The sequence below is a fragment of the Anomaloglossus baeobatrachus genome, chromosome 2, assembly GCF_048569485.1.
Source record: "Anomaloglossus baeobatrachus isolate aAnoBae1 chromosome 2, aAnoBae1.hap1, whole genome shotgun sequence".
Classification (NCBI taxonomy): Eukaryota; Metazoa; Chordata; class Amphibia; order Anura; family Aromobatidae; genus Anomaloglossus; species Anomaloglossus baeobatrachus.
In genome coordinates this window covers 453,607,141-453,625,930 of record NC_134354.1, presented here as the reverse complement: position 1 = coordinate 453,625,930, position 18,790 = coordinate 453,607,141, and the positions used below count along the sequence as shown (strand labels likewise).

The following is an 18,790-nucleotide window of genomic DNA, read 5'->3' as shown; positions in this document are numbered from 1 at the left end:
GTCTGTGTGAGCAGACCTGTGTTTGTCTTCTCACACAGATGTAGGAGAACTGAAGATGCTTGCCCGCCTTTGGACTACATCGAAGGTTTTTTTTTTTTGGTAATAAAGATGGAGTCCCAAATGTCTTCTGTTTTATTTCTAATAAAATATTTTTTTCTCTGTGTTGTTTTATTTTACTGTTAAAATAACAGACAATCACAGACGCTGTCAAAGAGTGGGCATCTGTGATTGGATGCTGGGGTAACCTGAAACCAGCCCATACAGTCTAGCATCTAGAATAAATGGGCAGATTCCAGGTTACTACAACAGCCGATGACAGACGCCCATTCTGCGTTACAGCGTCTGAGATGGGCTGTTGGGTCCCTCACAAATATAGTAGTGTAAAACTAAATAAATAATGTAAAAAAATGACGTAGTGCTCCATGGTATTTTTGATTATCAGTGCAGATAAAGCAGATGGTTATGGGCTGCCACCCCCATTTGCCTGGCTTTACCTTGGCTGGCAATCACAATACAGAGAAGCCCATTAATTTTTTTTTATTTAAAAAAGTAATAAAATAAATGTCTGGGCTCCCACCGTATTTTGATTGATAGTCAGGTAAAACCAGGCATCTGGGGGCTGGGATTCTCCACAGCCCGCAGCCGCCCTGGAAATGGCACATTGTTTCTTAGTGCCATTTCTAGGTGCTTTACCCTGCTCATCCAGCGGCCCTGATGGCGGTGGCACACTGGGTAATAAAGGGGTTAATACCAGCTTTGTATTCTCAGATGGTACTAAGCTTGAAATTCATGGTGTCATGCCAAATTAGACATGGCCACCAGGAATTTCTAGTAAACAGTAAAAAGAAAAACACAACACATAGAATTATTTTTTTTATTAGAAATACAACAAAAAGATATTTAGAGACTCCATCCATTATAAAAAAACTCCTTTGTCCAAAGTAGTCCACAGATAGAGTAATGTCAGTTCTGCTTCATCGCTCTGTACAGAGAAACATCTACAGAGTGAAAAGCAGGCTGACAGTGTCAAAGTTCAATCCATGGCTAAACCATGGACTCGGGTGAACCCTGACGTCACCGCGAACATGGCCAAAAACAGCAGAAGACTGCCGACTGACGAGCAGTGTAGTGAATACCCCCAGAAGTTAATGATCAGACCCGAAAGCAGAAGCAGCTGGGAGACAGTGGCTGAGCGGGTCTGCAGGATGTGTCGCGGGAGTGGTAAGTATAATAACAATGTTTATTATTAACTATATTCTTTATTTTACAGACCCCCTGCCCCATCCCATAACTGTAAAATCCAAGTTTGAGTTTCCTAAGCAAATTTGCGTTATCTCAAAACCCGAACTCAAGTTTTACGAAAAGTTCGGGCGAGTCTCACAAACACGAACATCGGGGGTTCACCCATCACTACTAAAGGCACCATCAGTACATGAATACAGAACCAGAAGCATCAGTAATACATGAATACATCACCAGCACCTCTATCACAACCAAAACCATCATCACAATATGAATTCAGCACCAAAACTACTATCAGTACATGAAAAAATTACCAAGGTTAGTGCAGTGATCAATTGCAATGTCAGCTCAGCACTACATACAATTGTGTTGCATGAACCTATCCTTAACAATAAAACTGGTATTTGTTGTTCTCCGCAATCATTAGACTGCAGACCATATAGGAATGAAAGTACTAATGAGATGTAATTAATATGTTGAGTCATTATTAGCCAACTTGAGAAAAAGGAAAAATTTAGCCTTGACCGCACACAGACATATTATTTTTCAATACTATACTGATCCTGACAATGTGGAAAGCGGATATAGCTCCTTCTATCACCCATTGGTAACTTAAAGTATAGCTTATATATAGGCTTGAGAAATTTACTATCTGGGAACACAGGAGACACTTACGTTGCAGTGAGATTTTGTCCGTTTTGTAACTCTTTAAAGAGTCCTCTGTCTCATCGGAAGAAACTACTATCACTATTATTGCCTCTCATGAATATCTTTTTACTTCCCCTACATCAATGTAATCTTAAAATCTGGTAGTATGCTTAAACCTTTCATTTGACAGAGCTCTATATGTTTTAATAAATCTTAGCTCGATGAATTACCCTTCTCTAAACAATGTACTCAGAACTCACCATAAGTAGCTTTCTAAATCATATATGCTTTCCCTCCCATCCCAACCCCCAAAACCGCTCCTCTCCTTACTCCCTACTCCTTTGTTTCCTCACTTCCCTCTAACTTTTCTTCTACTTCTTACCTACATTTGTTATTGAGATATATTGTATTTATTATTTACTGAGCTGAACCCTTTTTTCTATGTTAGTACTATATGCTCAAAATTTACATTGCTCTTACGTTTATGAGCAAAAGGGTAACAATGTTTTGAACTTTTGACTTTCAGGCTCCTTATCTCACAATCCACTACAGCTTCGAATGTGAGATTACCATCAATTTATAGACAATCTTCTTGGCTATCTCATACATCATTTTGACTAACTATTTAGCATATGATTAGTTATGCAGATTCTTGTTATGTCACTGCATTGTTACTGTTTTGCTTTTGGTGGTTTAAAAATATTTTCTTCCTGTACACTACAAATTACAACCTGTTCTCAGTGTGTTATTAGATTGATTTGCAAGTGAAAGTTTACTGGTTTGAATTGAGAAGCAGCCATGAAGAAGATTTCCCAAGAAAAGAGAAACAGCATCATCCAGCTCTCGGCCAAGAAAATTGCCAAACTACATCATGTGGACTGCCATGGCAGTTAGAAGAATACAAAATAAAGTCTGTTTATACATTCAAATGAAAATAGGTTAACTTCCAGGCAAAATCTCGGAGTCAACAAGTCGGCTCATTATAAGGTCTATCAGTTCTGGTGCAACAAACATGGCAGTGGTCGTGGCTCATATGCTTCTTAATAGTGAGATCACACAGATCTATGCAAGCACCGTGTGATGCATGGTACACAAGTCTGGAATGGTTGCATGAAAAAAGGTGAAGAAGCCTTGATTTCAATGTCATCTTAAGAAGCGTTGGCTCAAGTTTGTTAAACAGTACGAAAAGTGGACAGTGGAAATTGGAAATGGGTGATTTGGAGAGAGGAGGTGAAAGTCAATAGACTAGGCTCTGATGGGTGCAACTAAGTCTGGAAGAAACAAATGGAAAAAGGGGCTAACGGATTGAGAAATTGATGGAACTGTCAAGTTCAGTGGAGAAAGCCTGATGATACGGGATCGTTTTGTGAGATGAAGGTTACCCTGGCATTGTCAAATTCCATTTACCAGAGGTCTCTGTTGAGATTGGCAAAAAAACTCTTTGGTAAATCTGGTGGTGCCATTAGTTCACAGAGACAATCAAAAGCGTTAAAATGGTTGAGTGTGTGCTCTGTCCAAATCTCTAGAGCGCCATATCCTGATGTTCCATGACTTTCTGAAGTATCATAAAGGCCTGTGCCAGTTTCAGAGACATTTGCCTAAGAAGAAGAGTGCCTTTATTAGGACAACTATGCTTGGATGCATAGTTGAATTCCCCAGAAGATTCCCTGAGTGATCCGTAAAGGAAGGCCTGACATATAATCAGTAGACTCAATGCCAGACGCATCACCCTTTCTTTGTTCATTCAGCTAATCGTCGACTATACTACTGCAATCCTTCCTGTGATCCAGTTATGGTTGGTACGTTCTGAGCTCAGGCACTGTCACAAAGATCTTGGTGGGACCGTGTTCATGAACTTTGTGTTTGGTGCCAATAGCAGACAGTTAGTTAGGTATAGAATCTAAAGGCTTCTTTACACACAGAGATAAATCTTTGGCAGATCTGTGGTTGCAGTGAAACCATGGACATATTGTTATTGTACACAGCCACAAACCTGGCACTCATTGTCCACAATTTCACTGCAACCACAGATCTACCAAAGATTTTTCTCTGTGTGTAAAGTGGCCTTAAGAGGACAGAATTTTGTTTCCACAAGCAAATTGCTCACAGTAAAAGAGATCTTGTTTACGTCTTCCTTCTATCGTAAAGGGTAAAAAGGGCAGGATAGAGATATAGAGATAAAATACGTTTGTGAACTTTTCTGCTGCATTATCGATCGGACAGCTAGTGCACTCATTGTTTTAAACGGTTTCTTATACAGTAGATTATGATTAGTTATTTGGCTGCTGGAGACAAAGGGCCAGGTTAGGTAAATTGGTGAGTGATTGCTTAGGACATCTCAGGTCCATGTCGCTTGTGCAGCACAGGGGACTTAGTCACTTCTGACTGGGTGTGTGTCATATTTAATTTGTGTTGTGTGGGATTTGTAGAATTTTCTGTCACAACTTTAGTAAAGTACAAGTTTTCTACATGGTTTGGTCTCATTCTTCGTTCATATTCCGTTGTATCCTGGGGAGACTACCCCAGTACACAGTCTACATATTCACAGCCAAAGATGTTGGATACTTGACCAGAATTGATGGTGGTATCAATGTTGAGCTATATGTGAGTAGCCTACAAGATAAGTAACTTTGTACACTCGATTACTGTAGGTGTGAAAAGGATGACATAGTGTTTCAGCACAGCTACCCAAAGCATACATCAAGATTGGCATAGAAATTATTCAATGACAATGAAGTAAAGGTGCTGGATTGGCCCCCACAGTCCCCAGACCTCAACCCAATAAAACACTTGCAGGTTCAGAGACCTGAGTTCAGATTTCAGTCGAGGCATGCAAAACGAATCAGTCAGTGTTGCAATCCAAAGGTGGATTTACAAAATACTAACAAAATAATAAATATTACAAATTAGATTTTTAGGAGAAAAATGGTAACAATGCAGTGACATGAGAAGAATGTGCATAACTAATCATATACTGAATAGTTGCAAGTAAAATTTATGTATGAAATAGCCAAAATGATGGTCTATAAAATGATGGTAGTCGCATGCTCGATGTAATAGTAGGTAGTAATATATGGAGCCTTAAAGTCATAGAATCATAGTATTGTAGAAATGGAAGAGACCTCAAAGGCCATTGGGTCCAACCCCCTGTGAGTCCAAGTTAAAACATTGTCACCCTGTTGTTCGTCAGTGTACCAATTTGTTTAAATATACAGTGCCTTGCGAAAGTATTCGGTTCCCTTGAATTTTTCAACCTTTTCCCACATTTCAGGCTTTTGCAAGGCACTGTATGTATCGTCAAATACAACATGTTCAAAGGCATAAAATATAACCCTGTTGAAGTTTAATCTGAAAATCAATAAAAAGAATTTTAAAAGAAGCAATGATGTATTCAATATCACATATAGCCATTTGTATCCAGGTAGCATATAGGTTACATATGTTCTGATTAGAGAGTCATTCTCTTTCTTTTCTTTTTTATTCTCTATCTTGTCCAGACACTATTATAATTTTTCACAGCACAGGTCATCATTCTAGATTTCCATCTTCTCTGGTCTTCTGCAGCATCCCCCAACATGGGCTTAAAAATAACAGTGTCATTATAATGCTCCTTAATAAAAATATATGCCATATGCTGTGCCCCTGAATAAATCATTGCATTTCACTGTGCTCCTTGCAAAACATTTGAACCATACATTGTCCTTTCTATGCTGTATGGTCTTCACCCTCTTTTCTCCTATAAAATATTTCCTCCACTCCATCCCTCCTTATGAAGTATAAGCACCACACTGTCCACCTTTATTAGCTATAGCCATCACTCTATCCACCTTGATTGGCTAAAACCGCCACACTGTTCACACTGATTAGCTATAACCAACACAGTGTCCACAATGCCTTTATTAGCTATTACTGCCAAACTATCAACCCTTATTAGCTATAACTGTCATACTAACCACCCTGATTAGTTTCAACCGTAACACTGTCTACCCTAAACTGCCACACTGTCCACATGATTAGCTATAACCGCCACACTGTCCTCCCTTATTAGTTATAACCATCACACTATCCAATCATAATTAGCTACAGCCACCTTACTGTCATCACTAATTAGCTATAACCGACACACTGACTGGCCTTATGAGCTATAACCTCCACACTCTCCACCCTGAACTATAACCACCACACTGTCTAACCTTATTAGCAAACTGCCACACAGTCCCCACTGATTAACTATAACTTTCACACTGTCCACCTAATTAGCCATACGCAATACATTATTATCCTTACTTAGCTATAGCCTCCACTTTGTTCAAATTTATTAGCTATAACGACCATAGTGTCCACACTTATTAGCTATAACCACCACACTGACCACCCTGATTAGCTATTGCCACCACCCTAATCACACATATTAGGTAGAAATGTCACACTTTTCCACCCTTATTAGCTATAACCACCACACAGTCTGCTCTGATTAACTATAAACACAACACAGTCCATCATGATTAACTATAAGTACCACACTGATTTATCTATAACCGCCTCAATCTTCACCCTAATTAACTATAACAACATCTCTTTTAATTTTCATCATATAATTCTACCCTATTCCATACTTAGCCCTTCACACCTTTCCTCCCTGTGTCATCCCCATACTGCAAGTTTCTATACTATTCCCACTCCTCACATATTTCCCTCTCTGCATACTGTCCCCTCCATACTGTGCCCTTATGCTGCCCCCTCACTATACTGTCTCCTCAAACTGTAGCCTTCTCACCCAGGAATGCTAGGCATGTCACTCTCCACAGGAAAAAAACATTACTTCTCAGATCCTACTCCCCTCAGAGGGAGATACTGCACATCACCTGGAACATGGAAGTGATGGCAGTCAGAGAGTTCAGATGCAAGTATAATTGAATGCAAGGACCTGGTCTTTCACAAGTTCTCTGAGTTGGCTGGAAATTTCACAGCTGATTAAGAGAATGGCTGAATTCGAATCCCGGGGGTGCAAAAAAATTCTGACCCCTGGTAAACACATCAGATGGCAGAATGAGGTGAGAAGCTAATCTTACCTCTTAGCAGAAGTGACTTGATGGGCACCACCCTGCTGACTGCACTCGGGGAACATGCCCTGCATGCCTCACCCATCCGCTAAGGTACCAAGAGTGCTTGTACCATCGCTGAAAAGTTCCATTTTAATTTACTTTAATTCAATTATATTTTTTTCTTTTTTAGGTTAACACAAAAATATATAATGATATTTATGCCTGCACTTCCAGTAAGTATCATCTATCATCAAGCACAACAGTAAATACAATTTACATCTCTTAAGCCAGCTTTACACCTTACAATTAGGTGTGCGATCTCGTATGCGATGTGACACGACCAGGTCGCATATGCGATTGAATGAGATCGCACGTAGGTCGTTCATTTGCTGTCACACGTGCGTTAGTAGTCTATGTTAAATTGATCAATTTTATGTGCGATCCTTAAGATCATGTGTTCTGTGACGTATGCATTGGGCACCCCTTTTTTTTTTATTTATTGACTTGCCAAGCGTGTGTAATGTGTAGGGATGCGTTTTTACTATGTCATCTGCCATTCAGCACTGCTACATGGCCGCTGACAGCAGACACACACAGCCATGTAGCAGAGCTGAATGGCAGATAACAGCAGACACAGAAAGAGCCGCACTGTCAGAATGAACTCGGGTGAACCTCACCCGACTTCATTGTCATGCTGCGGCTCTGTCTGTGTCGCGTCCTGATTAGCGGTCACCTGTGAAGGACTCACTGGTGACCGCTAAACTCCTGAGTAAGTGAATTGAGCAGCCCTCTCTCATATGCTTACCGATCCCGATCACCGATGCTGCACGGCGTTCACACTGCTCCGGCGGCTTTTACTGTTTTGAAAAAGCCGGCCGCCCATAAAACAATCTCGTATTCCCTGCTTTCCCCGCCCACTGGCGCCTATGATTGGTTACAGTGAGACACGCCCCCATGCTGAGTGACAGGTGTCACACTGCACCCAATCACAGCAGCCAGTGGGCGTGTCTAGGCTGTGCAGTGAAATAAATAATTAAATAATTAAAACAAACGGCGTGCGGTCCCCCCCAATTTTAAAACCAGCCAGATAAAGCCATACAGCTGAAGGCTGGTATTCTCAGGATGGGGAGCTCCACGTTATGGGGAGCCCCCCAGCCTAACAATATCAGCCAACAGCCGCCCAGAATTGCCGCATACATTAGATGCGACAGTTCTGGGACTGTACCCGGCTCTTCCCGATTTGCCCTGGTGCGTTGGCAAATCGGGGTAATAAGGAGTTATTGGCAGCCCATAGCTGCCAATAAGTCCTAGATTAATCATGTTAAGCGTCTATGAGATACCGTCCATGATTAATCTGTAAATTACAGTAAATAAATACACACACGCCCGAAAAAATCCTTTATTATAAATAAAAAACACAAACATATACCCTGGTTAACCACTCTAATCAGCCCCAAAAAGCCCTCCTTGTCCGGCGTACTCCAGGATGATGCAGCGTCGCTTCCAGCGCTGCTGCATGGAGGTGACCGGAGCTGCAGCAGACACAGCCGCTCCGGTCACCTCCACACAGCAAATGAAGACAGCCGCGCGATCAGCCGAGCTGTCACTGAGGTTACCCGCTGTCACTGGATCCAGCGGTGGATGCAGCGGTGGCCGCGGGTAACCTCAGTGACAGCTCAGCTGATCGCGCTACTCACCTCAGTTGCTGCGTGGAGGTGAGAGGAGCAGCGGTGAGTAGCGCGATCAGCTGAGGTTACCCGCGGCCACCGCTGCATCCACCGCTGGATCCAGTGACAGCGGGTAACCTCAGTGACAGCTCAGCTGATCGCGCGGCTGTCTTCAGTTGCTGTGTGGAGGTGACTGGAGCGGCTGTGTCTGCTGCAGCTCCGGTCACCTCCATGCAGCAGCGCTGGAAGCGACGCTGCATCATCCTGGAGTACGCCGGACATGGAGGGCTTTTTGGGGCTGATTAAAGTGGTGAACCAGGGTATATGTGTGTGTTTTTTATTTATAATAAAGGATTTTTTCGGGCGTGTGTGTGTTTATTTACTGTAATTTACAGATTAATCATTGAAGGTGTCTCATAGACGCCTGACATGATTAATCTAGGACTTATTGGCAGCTATGGGCTGCCAATAACTCCTTATTACCCCGATTTGCCAACGCACCAGGGCAAATCGGGAAGAGCCGGGTACAGTCCCAGAACTGTCGCATCTAATGTATGCGGCAATTCTGGGTGGCTGTTGGCTGATATTGTGTTAAAAAATATACTCTTAAATATATTTTTCTTCAAATACGTAAAAGCACATGAAAGAAAGGACTTCCAAAAATGTAAAAAAATAAATGTATTTTATCTATTTAAAAATGGTTGCCAGGGTTCAGTTACAGAAAGGAAAAATAATATACTTTGTTAGCTTAGGTAAAAAGAGTTCATTTAGTCCAGACTGATCAATGGGAAATCTTTACCCATCTCTCTTTGGTTCCTGAATGGCAAGGCAGGGGATGTCATCTCTTAGGCCGGACAGCGTGTGTGTTCATCTTGCAGCACTGGAGTCGTCTGGCAGCAGGCAATGTGGAGGAGCGAGCCAATAGCCCCCTCCATCGTGTGTTATATGGCAACTGTCCAAACCATATGGGGGGTGTTTTAACTGAACACAGTTCCATGACATAATCTTCTAGAAGCTTCTGGTAGAATATAAATATATCCTTCCATGCTCAGCACATATATATATATATATATTCAATATGGGCATTTTAATACTTATTCCTTATAAAAACTTTATTAATAAACTATGCCCTCCAACATAAACAGAACTATGAACTTATATGTCCTACTATAAACTATTTGATAACTAGATGTATTAATTTTAATGTTTTTACAAACCCCCCTTGAAGCGGGTGGAATAACCCCGAAAATTAATTAATACATCATTAAAATAACAAATCTTCTTTCCTTATTTGGCGATAACGGATCAATAATAATGATGAAGAATAATTAATTTGCATTATTCATGTTGTAAGTTCAATAATATAATAATGTGGATTCATGTTATGATAGGCCATGACTGATCAATCATATAAAAATATATAACTATACTTCGCTAGACCTAAAAAGAAATGCAAAAAACAAATCCTGTCACCTATTGATGTCCTCTGAGTTGATGTCTTCTTATCTCCGATGTAATCCGGCATAAACACAGTCTCTTAGAAATAAATCCTTTGATAAAAATGGATGGTTACCAATTTATACAGTCCCGTATTGCGTTTATCATTGTTAGATCAAAGTCCATAAACTTTATTTTTTATTACAAAGTCCATAGCCAATGTTGATAAACCACAGTTCATGAGTGTAGAAGAATAGCAAAAGTCTTTGATGTCTGTGCAGTGTAATTTACATTAGTCACCTTTTTATCCTTCATGCTGCCTGTTGTCAAATCCTGGAACAGATGTTAAGACGTTCTTGGTCAGCACGACAGGGGTTAACTTTAACACGTCATTGCTCTTCTTAGTAACTTTAGGGAGGTCTTAATGCACAGACCATGTGTCATTGTCCATCCTTGAACCATAAGACCCCTGTGTTTGAGGTGCAAACGCGGTAAGTGTATTTTGTATGTTTCACAGTCTTATTTGAGACGTTACCTTTTGGACCTTTTTGCAGAATCCCTTTTAACTTTAGGATAATTATAAAGTCTTTTTATCTTCTATAATCTTGATTGAAGACTTCATTCCCTACCTAAATACCAAATATGGCAATAACTATCACTAATAAATGTCATAGCGTATCATAACTCTAATACTATAATACCATGTCATTATTATTATCGTAGAAGTATTAATATAATTGATACTCAGAATGATAAAATACTGCATAATGGTATAGACAATAGTATTTTCTTGTAATGACCTTTTTGTCGTTGGTGCATTACCCTTCCAAACCCATAGGTGGCAATGTGTTGAATGTAGCCGAAATATAATATAAAATATAGATCACTTATAAAATTATAAACCAAAGCAAATAACTTTTTAGAAAAGACTGGAGGATTCCATCAAAACACAATAATACCCATTATAAATTATTATTGATTAAAAAATATAATATATATTATTTGTAAATATAGGAAGGTAAACCTAGATGTACCTCGATCTTCCATCTTTATTATGCTAATTTAATCATTTGATTTGTCTATTCTTTATTAAAGAACCTATTATAAGAAAATGTGTAACTATAAGTAATATTTCATCCTTATTGTGTTAACATACTAATATAAAAATAATGTATTACTAGGAAGTAGAGAATTGTATATATTGATGAAGGAAGTATCTTTTCTTCCAAAAAATGTAACTTTTCCCTTTTAATATGATTCATATTTAATAAAGTAATATTCTTATATTAGATATTACTGAACTAAATATTGAAGTGTTTTCTCAATTGAGATATTTAAAATCTGAAGAAAAAAATAAAAATTGTAGAATTTAAGATTTTGATTAAAAATGTGAATATTAAATAATAATTAATATCAAAAATAGGAATAAAAGGAAAAATGAAAATTGGAATAAAAATTGAAATAAAAATAAGGCCTTCTATGTATATAACACCTATGTCTTTAATAATACATAACCTTAATGTTACCAGTATCTTATATGATTTCCATACCTATCATATAAAAATAATTAAGTCATGTAACCTTGCAAATAATACCCTTCTCTTCGTATATAAATGCATTATGATATACTTCAAATATATTTTTTTTTTCCAATTCTTCCTTTGTACTTGAAATATTAATTATTAAAGTATCCTGTAAACACATATATTATCAAATATAAATGTGTGTGATTGAGACCAAACCTCTCCCTTTCAATATCATGAAATATGATATTATAAAAATTAATATGTTTAGATTAAATTAAATTAAAATTTGTGTAGTATATCTTCAAGACCATATTATAAATATCACTTCCATATTTGAAAAGAAAAATGATTACCAATTTATGTGTCAGTAAAAGAAGTGACTAACACAAAAGATCCTAACATCTCTATATTAAAGAAATATGTCTAAGAATAATATATATATATCCGGTATAAATTCCTTCATTTATACTTATGTACTATAACTTATTATCTAATAGTATACATACATATATTATAACCTCGAAGTTAAAACAAAAATTCCCCTTTTTTTTTTCCTCTCTGGATCCAAGTACTTTGACTTTAGCAGCTGCTCAAACAATCAATCATTCATAGACACATCTATGCACACAAGACTGCCATGGTTCTTTAACATATACTCCTACATAGAAACTGACAGACACATATCCCTTTTTTCCAAGTATTCTATGAGCATTTCAAAAATTATGTTACTAATTTGAAGTACTTCTCGAAAAAATACAAATTCCAATGTATTACATGCTGTACATTTGACCATAGAACAAACATTTATTATTAGCTTTAGTACCAAGTCACATGCTCTAGTACGTGCAAGGAACACCATTCCAAAACAGCAAGCAGTTTTACTACACTCCAAAGCTCAGATTACATTTCTAATATCTCTAAAGAAGATATATATTCATAAAAGAAACGTTAAAGCAATAATACTCTGGCAATTGGTACCTGAGAAAATAATAATTCTTAATTGTGCTTTCGCGATTTAACCTTACCCAATAAAATATATGTTACCTGATTGAGGACCAGAACAAATGTATAAATAAAAAGTTAATACTTCATCAATCTGTTTTACTGATAAATTCTGAGGGAAATAAAAGAATAAAATTCTTATCATATTCATGATAAAAATGAAACACTTAAAATCTGTTACTTTCTCTTATTATTTTATTTTAAATATTATTATTCATATACAGAGATCAAATTATTAATTTATAACATTAAACTATTGTGTCGCCCTGGGCAAGCCAGGGGACACAGGTCACACACCACCACACCCCACACCCCAGGTAGGCACATCACAGCTAACCCACAAATCCTTGTTGCCTTCCTCCAGGAGTTTGATGATGCACACCAGGGGGTGGGCCAGGCGGTTGGCTCCGCCCACCGAGGAGCTCACAACTCTGGAGGCGGGGAAAACCAGGCAGTCAGCTCAGGGACGAGCTTGAGTAAACAACAGAGTCTAGTCAGGGAGGAGGAAGTGGAAGGAGTGAAGGAGTAGTCTAGACAGGGTTAGAGTAACAGTTAAGTGAGAGTGAAGGAAGAAAGCAGTAAAGGAGGAAAGCAAGTGAAGTGGCAGTAAAGAAAGAAAGCCTGAAGTTGGTCTGTGGCTGTGTGCCCAGACGGAGTCAGCAAGGTCAGCAGACAGTGGTGAAGATCTGCAGTGGGACTGTCTGGAGGTTGCTGGAAGGGCCACGGAGGCTGTGTGTATCCGGGGGCCTGGAGCAGTATACAAAGGGCAGTCAGCACCAGAGCAGGGGCTTTCGGATCCCAGCAAGGCTAGGAGTCGCTGTAAATTGCTAAATCCGTTAGTGAAGGGGACGTAGATCCCCCAACAAGCAAGTCCTGATTGACGGCAAAGGTCCAACCACAACGGGGAAACACCGCCACCGCCAAGGCACCAGTTTCCCAGGGCCGGCGCCTGCGGGCAAAGTGTGGAGCTCCTCCGGCACAGATTGCAGTCGGGGAGCGGGTAACCGGTGGGAATCCACCGCTACCAAACAGACATTTCAAAGGTGCAGGGAAGAGACCGTCACCGCTAACTGCAGGGAACCGCAGCACCGTGAACCGTCCGAGGGACCCGTCCAACCAGCCGTTTGTTTACCGAGAACTGTGTCGTGTTTACTGGCTGAGTGAGTACCTCAGTGCCGCAAGGCACAGCGCTGCCCCTGCGCCCCTGCACCCCACTGGGCCCCGGGATCACCAACCCCTACCCACGGAGGCGCGACACAACAACTGGCTGCTCCACATCACCATCCCCGGGATCCCCATATTGAGCAGCGGTGGTGAAATCACCACAACCGTGGGTGGCGTCACGAACTATAACAATCCCCACACCCAACTACCCCCTTTCACTCACGGGCGAGGAGTGTCGCTCGAGAAACCCCGGGATCCGGCCCACCGCTCGAGCCACCACTGAGCAGCTGCCGGACCCGAGCAGAAGGGGTGAGCGCGGTGTGCTGACACCCTCCTCCCCGCCTGCGACAACTTGGCGTCACGAACAGGATCCTACCGCTCTGCCGTCAGGTAGAGGTGCGCCTTGTTACCGCCGGAGGCATCCGGCAGGAAAATTTCAGAAGCCGCCATCTTTGGCGCGAAAAGTTCCCGCTCGAGCGTCTTCTCGAGCAGTAGAGGTGGGAAGGCCAAAACTCCGCCCCGAGAGAGGAGGGGCCGGAAAGAGCTAAGGGGGACGCGATGGCGGCTGGACGCATGTAGCTGCGTCTATAAAAGCAGGGACGCCAGGACCTTGCGAGAATACCGTTCCTGGAAGCAAACAGTGAAGACACCATGTGGATGCCGTCCCGCGATACCGTACCCCCCGCGCCTGGAACCGCGGCGTGGGTGGAGATCCGGACCGCGCAGCTCTCCCAACGGCTGCAGGTGAAGATGCAGCTCCTCGTGGAGGAGTGGGAGGCCGACATGGCGGACGTTGTAGCCACCGTGCGGAGACGCGAGGAGGAGGCGGAGAAAGGGAGGGTGAGTGACCCACGTCCCGATGCCCTTGCAGGGCCGGTCATCGCGGCTGTGGGGCCCGGTCCAAGCCCTCTCCCCCCGTTGCCTCCCTCGCCACCCGTCTCGGAGGCTGTGACCCCGCCACTAGGCCCGCTACCACCGCCACCGGTAGCGATACCCAGCCCGTCCGCCCCAGCGGACCGACCTGTAGCCGGAGCCCGTAACAAACCGGAGGCATTACCTTGGAAGGCCCCGAAGATTGTGCCAGAGACAGTCCCCGAGCAGCTTCCCGAGCCGGAGCCGATGACCCGCTCCGAGCCGAAGGCCCAACTGCGGAAAGCCCCTGTGCCCATCCCCCACACCTCGGCTGAGGTGGCGCCGGGTTGTTGCTGCAAGGCAGCGCCCAAGGCCATGACACCGCGGGATACGCTACCCACCTTCCTGACAGTGGGTAACGTGCTGGATGTCCCGCGGGGCTCAACCCGTGCGCCGGAGCTGGCAGCGGCGCCATACTGGGACAGGGAGCCGACAAAGCTGGGCCTGGAGATCGCGGAGAGGGAGAGAAGGAAAGCCGAGCTGGTGGCCCGAGCCATTCGGGAAAAGGAAAACCTGCGGCAAGCGACCTTCCGTGTCCGGGGCCCGTTCTACGAGGGGCAGGTGAGGCGATTTGATGTCCGCCGGGGCTACGGCTTCATATACGAACCGGGCCTGGAGGCCGAGGTGTTTGTGGCCCGGCGGGACGTGAATGCCCATCTGCCCGAGGAGCATCCTGGCCGCAATCTTATTCCAGGGGATATGGTCTGTTACACCCGGCACTTCGGAGAGAGGGGGTGGTTTGCCCTGGATGTAAAGCTGAAGGGCAGCCCGGAGAGCAAGGTGAGCTCTGCACCCCCTCCCTCGGATGGAGCAGCAAAAGGACCGGAGTAGGGCAGCGGATGCCCGTTGCACCGTCCCCGTTGGGACCACCATAGAGTGTTGCTGTTTGTTTGAAAAAGTTTAGAAAGTTTTGAAAAATGATGATAAGTGAAATTACCGAAGAAGTCACCTGATTTGTTTGTTGATTTGCAACCGGCAGGAGCCGGCACCGTTGTCCCCGTGGGGACCGTTTAAGTTTTGCATGGGAACTATCCATGGACAAGCCCGTGAACTTGCAGGGCACCACAAACGTTAAGTGGCTTGTAAATATGTTGGGTACCGTTACCGTTTCCGCAATGCCGCCTCCGGAGAGGCAGGTTGGAGGGAGGGCCCTGAGCAGAGCAGGCTAGGGCCCAGCCACCAAAGGAACCGGTGGCCACCCTCTGGAGGGGAAGGACAGATCCCGCTCGGGTGACTTGTGCTGGACTGTGGGTCAAGGGGTGCTGCCTGGGTTTTAGGGGCAGCATCAGGGCCAGGTTGCTTGGGTGGGAGAGAGCGGAAACCGTGACCGTATACCGTTGCAACGTTTAAGTAAATGTGCCTCCCGTCTTGGGAAGAGTTTTGATTAAAAATGTTATTTATGTTTGTTTAACCTTGTTACCCCTTTTTACAGAAAAATAAAACCGGTGTAGGACGGCAGCCCGCGGACGGCTTGCATTTTGCTAAGGGGGAATGTGTCGCCCTGGGCAAGCCAGGGGACACAGGTCACACACCACCACACCCCACACCCCAGGTAGGCACATCACAGCTAACCCACAAATCCTTGTTGCCTTCCTCCAGGAGTTTGATGATGCACACCAGGGGGTGGGCCAGGCGGTTGGCTCCGCCCATCGAGGAGCTCACAACTCTGGAGGCGGGGAAAACCAGGCAGTCAGCTCAGGGACGAGCTTGAGTAAACAACAGAGTCTAGTCAGGGAGGAGGAAGTGGAAGGAGTGAAGGAGTAGTCTAGACAGGGTTAGAGTAACAGTTAAGTGAAAGTGAAGGAAGAAAGCAGTAAAGGAGGAAAGCAAGTGAAGTGGCAGTAAAGAAAGAAAGCCTGAAGTTGGTCTGTGGCTGTGTGCCCAGACGGAGTCAGCAAGGTCAGCAGACAGTGGTGAAGATCTGCAGTGGGACTGTCTGGAGGTTGCTGGAAGGGCCACGGAGGCTGTGTGTATCCGGGGGCCTGGAGCAGTATACAAAGGGCAGTCAGCACCAGAGCAGGGGCTTTCGGATCCCAGCAAGGCTAGGAGTCGCTGTAAATTGCTAAATCCGTTAGTGAAGGGGACGTAGATCCCCCAACAAGCAAGTCCTGATTGACGGCAAAGGTCCAACCACAACGGGGAAACACCTGTTAGGGATGTTATTATCATTACTATGAGTATATAGGAGTTACATGGAGATATCCATAAAGAACAAGATTTAAGATGTTGTTTGAACTGTACCCCACATATCTCTTGGCATAAGACTCAGACAGACAGTCTGGGCTATTCTTGTGACAAGTGAATAATGCTGACATTGCTTAATATAAATGAGGAACCAAGCACATTACAGTAAATTGTATATCACAGAATAAGCTGTTCTACTTTATCCAATAGGAGACGTGTTACGTATTCTTGGCACCTAGCCAATAAGGTTATATATATTTGTAACACTTCCGGAAATAAATCAGTCTTACTTTCTATTCATATCTGAGCACGTCTCTGGTGTGAAAGAGTGGTATGCATGCTACCACGAGTGACTCATAATTTGGTCTGCAGACAGTTTAAGAGGGATGCATGATTAGATTGCATCAACCTAAATTACGGCCTTATCATTTGGCGCCCAACGAACCTTAGGACGGAGCTCTGGATGGCGGACAGCCATGCTGACACCTTCAGTCGGAAGGCAACTACACGAGAGGTGGAGAATTGCGCAACTCCAGCTGCAGGTGAGATCATTTGTATAGTCTCACCTTGCAAACCTCTTGCGTGTACTTGCATTTCGAAGGGGGGGTTGGGCTGTCCCAGTCTAGACACCTAATGACCGCCATCTCGCATGAGATAAGCCGTCCTAAGAGATCTCACACCAAGGTGGTCAGGTTCACCTTAAGCTGTCTGTAATTTATGTAATGTAATTGTAAATCACATGAAATGTAATGTGGTTTTTGTCTGCTCTAGGAGAAAAGCAGAAGTTCTGTGTTTTATTTTTCTCTGACAACTGCAAGGGAAAAAGAGGAAGTTGTTATATACGCTGCATATATGAATATATATGGTTATATCTGCAGGTGAGATCAGCCACCTGGATGGTGTATATAGTGTCCTTATTGTTATGTCATTGTGTTGACCTGTGTCTACCTGTTGAGATGTCTGTCTATTTGCAGCAGGTGGAATACTTGCTGGTGCACGGGAAAAAAGAGGAAGTTGTGTCACGGGAATATATTTGATATAATTTGATATATTGAATCTGGTTTCTTCTATGAGATACACTGATACTGATGTGTGGCAAGTTCGCTCGATAGTTGATGTTTGATAAGGCCTTGGACGGACCTGATCTTCGGGGATAGAAGATTTGGAAGGGTTTTCTATGTACATGTGCAGTCTTGTATAAAGTTACAAAAGTGGGGGACTGACCCTGACTGTTACCTGGTACGGTGTTCCTGCTAAGCAGTGAGTTTAAGTTGTACTCATTGGTCTTGTTTTAGTGGATGTCAGTGTATTCTTACCTAGGAATTGAATATACTGGGGAAAACCCTTGATGTCAGGCTTAATCATTGAGTATTGATGTTCTGGACGGATTTGTTCAAAGAAGGTGTATATAGTGTGAACAGAGGTTACTAGTACATGAAGTAAGAGATAGTGAGGGTGAATTTAGTATCTATCACCCACGTGACACATCTTCCTGGTAGGACAGCCCGTTTGTGTTTGTGGTTTGTGGACTGAGGTAGAAATTCTGTGTATTCTGTGGATGTGTATAGTCATTGGTCCAGAAGAGGAAGTGGATTACGGCATAGCAGACATCCAGATTGACGTATTAGTTTTGGGTCGTATACCCTTGAAGCATGGGGTCTAATCAGTCCACACCTGTCAAGTTAACGGCAGAAGAATTAGTAAGCGAACGAGAAGGAATGGAAAGATGTTTTGTTAAACAAGCGAGGGATCTTGAAAGATAAAGATCTCCTTATGGATGCTGAAGCATGGTATAGAACGTCAAAGGACGTTAAAAGATTGGCCTGGAAAGAGGAATGGGATAGAGATGGTAGATATTTCTATATTGCACCAGCTCAGAAAATGGCTCCTCAGGAAGTGGCCAAGCCCATTAGAAAGCAATGCCCACCACCCTATATGTCATCCTCAGAGGGTTGGACTTGTG

General features: G+C 43.0%; 1 protein-coding gene across 1 annotated transcript in view; it reads left to right on the top strand.

The window, feature by feature from the left end:
* LOC142290258 (multidrug and toxin extrusion protein 2-like) overlaps positions 1-18,790 on the top strand; it is a 190,575-nt gene that overhangs the window by 57,704 nt on the left and 114,081 nt on the right. The window contains exon 5 of the mRNA XM_075334212.1: positions 7,126-7,168. Coding sequence (XP_075190327.1) covers positions 7,126-7,168 — 43 coding nt within the window. The remainder of the gene's footprint in view (positions 1-7,125; positions 7,169-18,790) is intronic.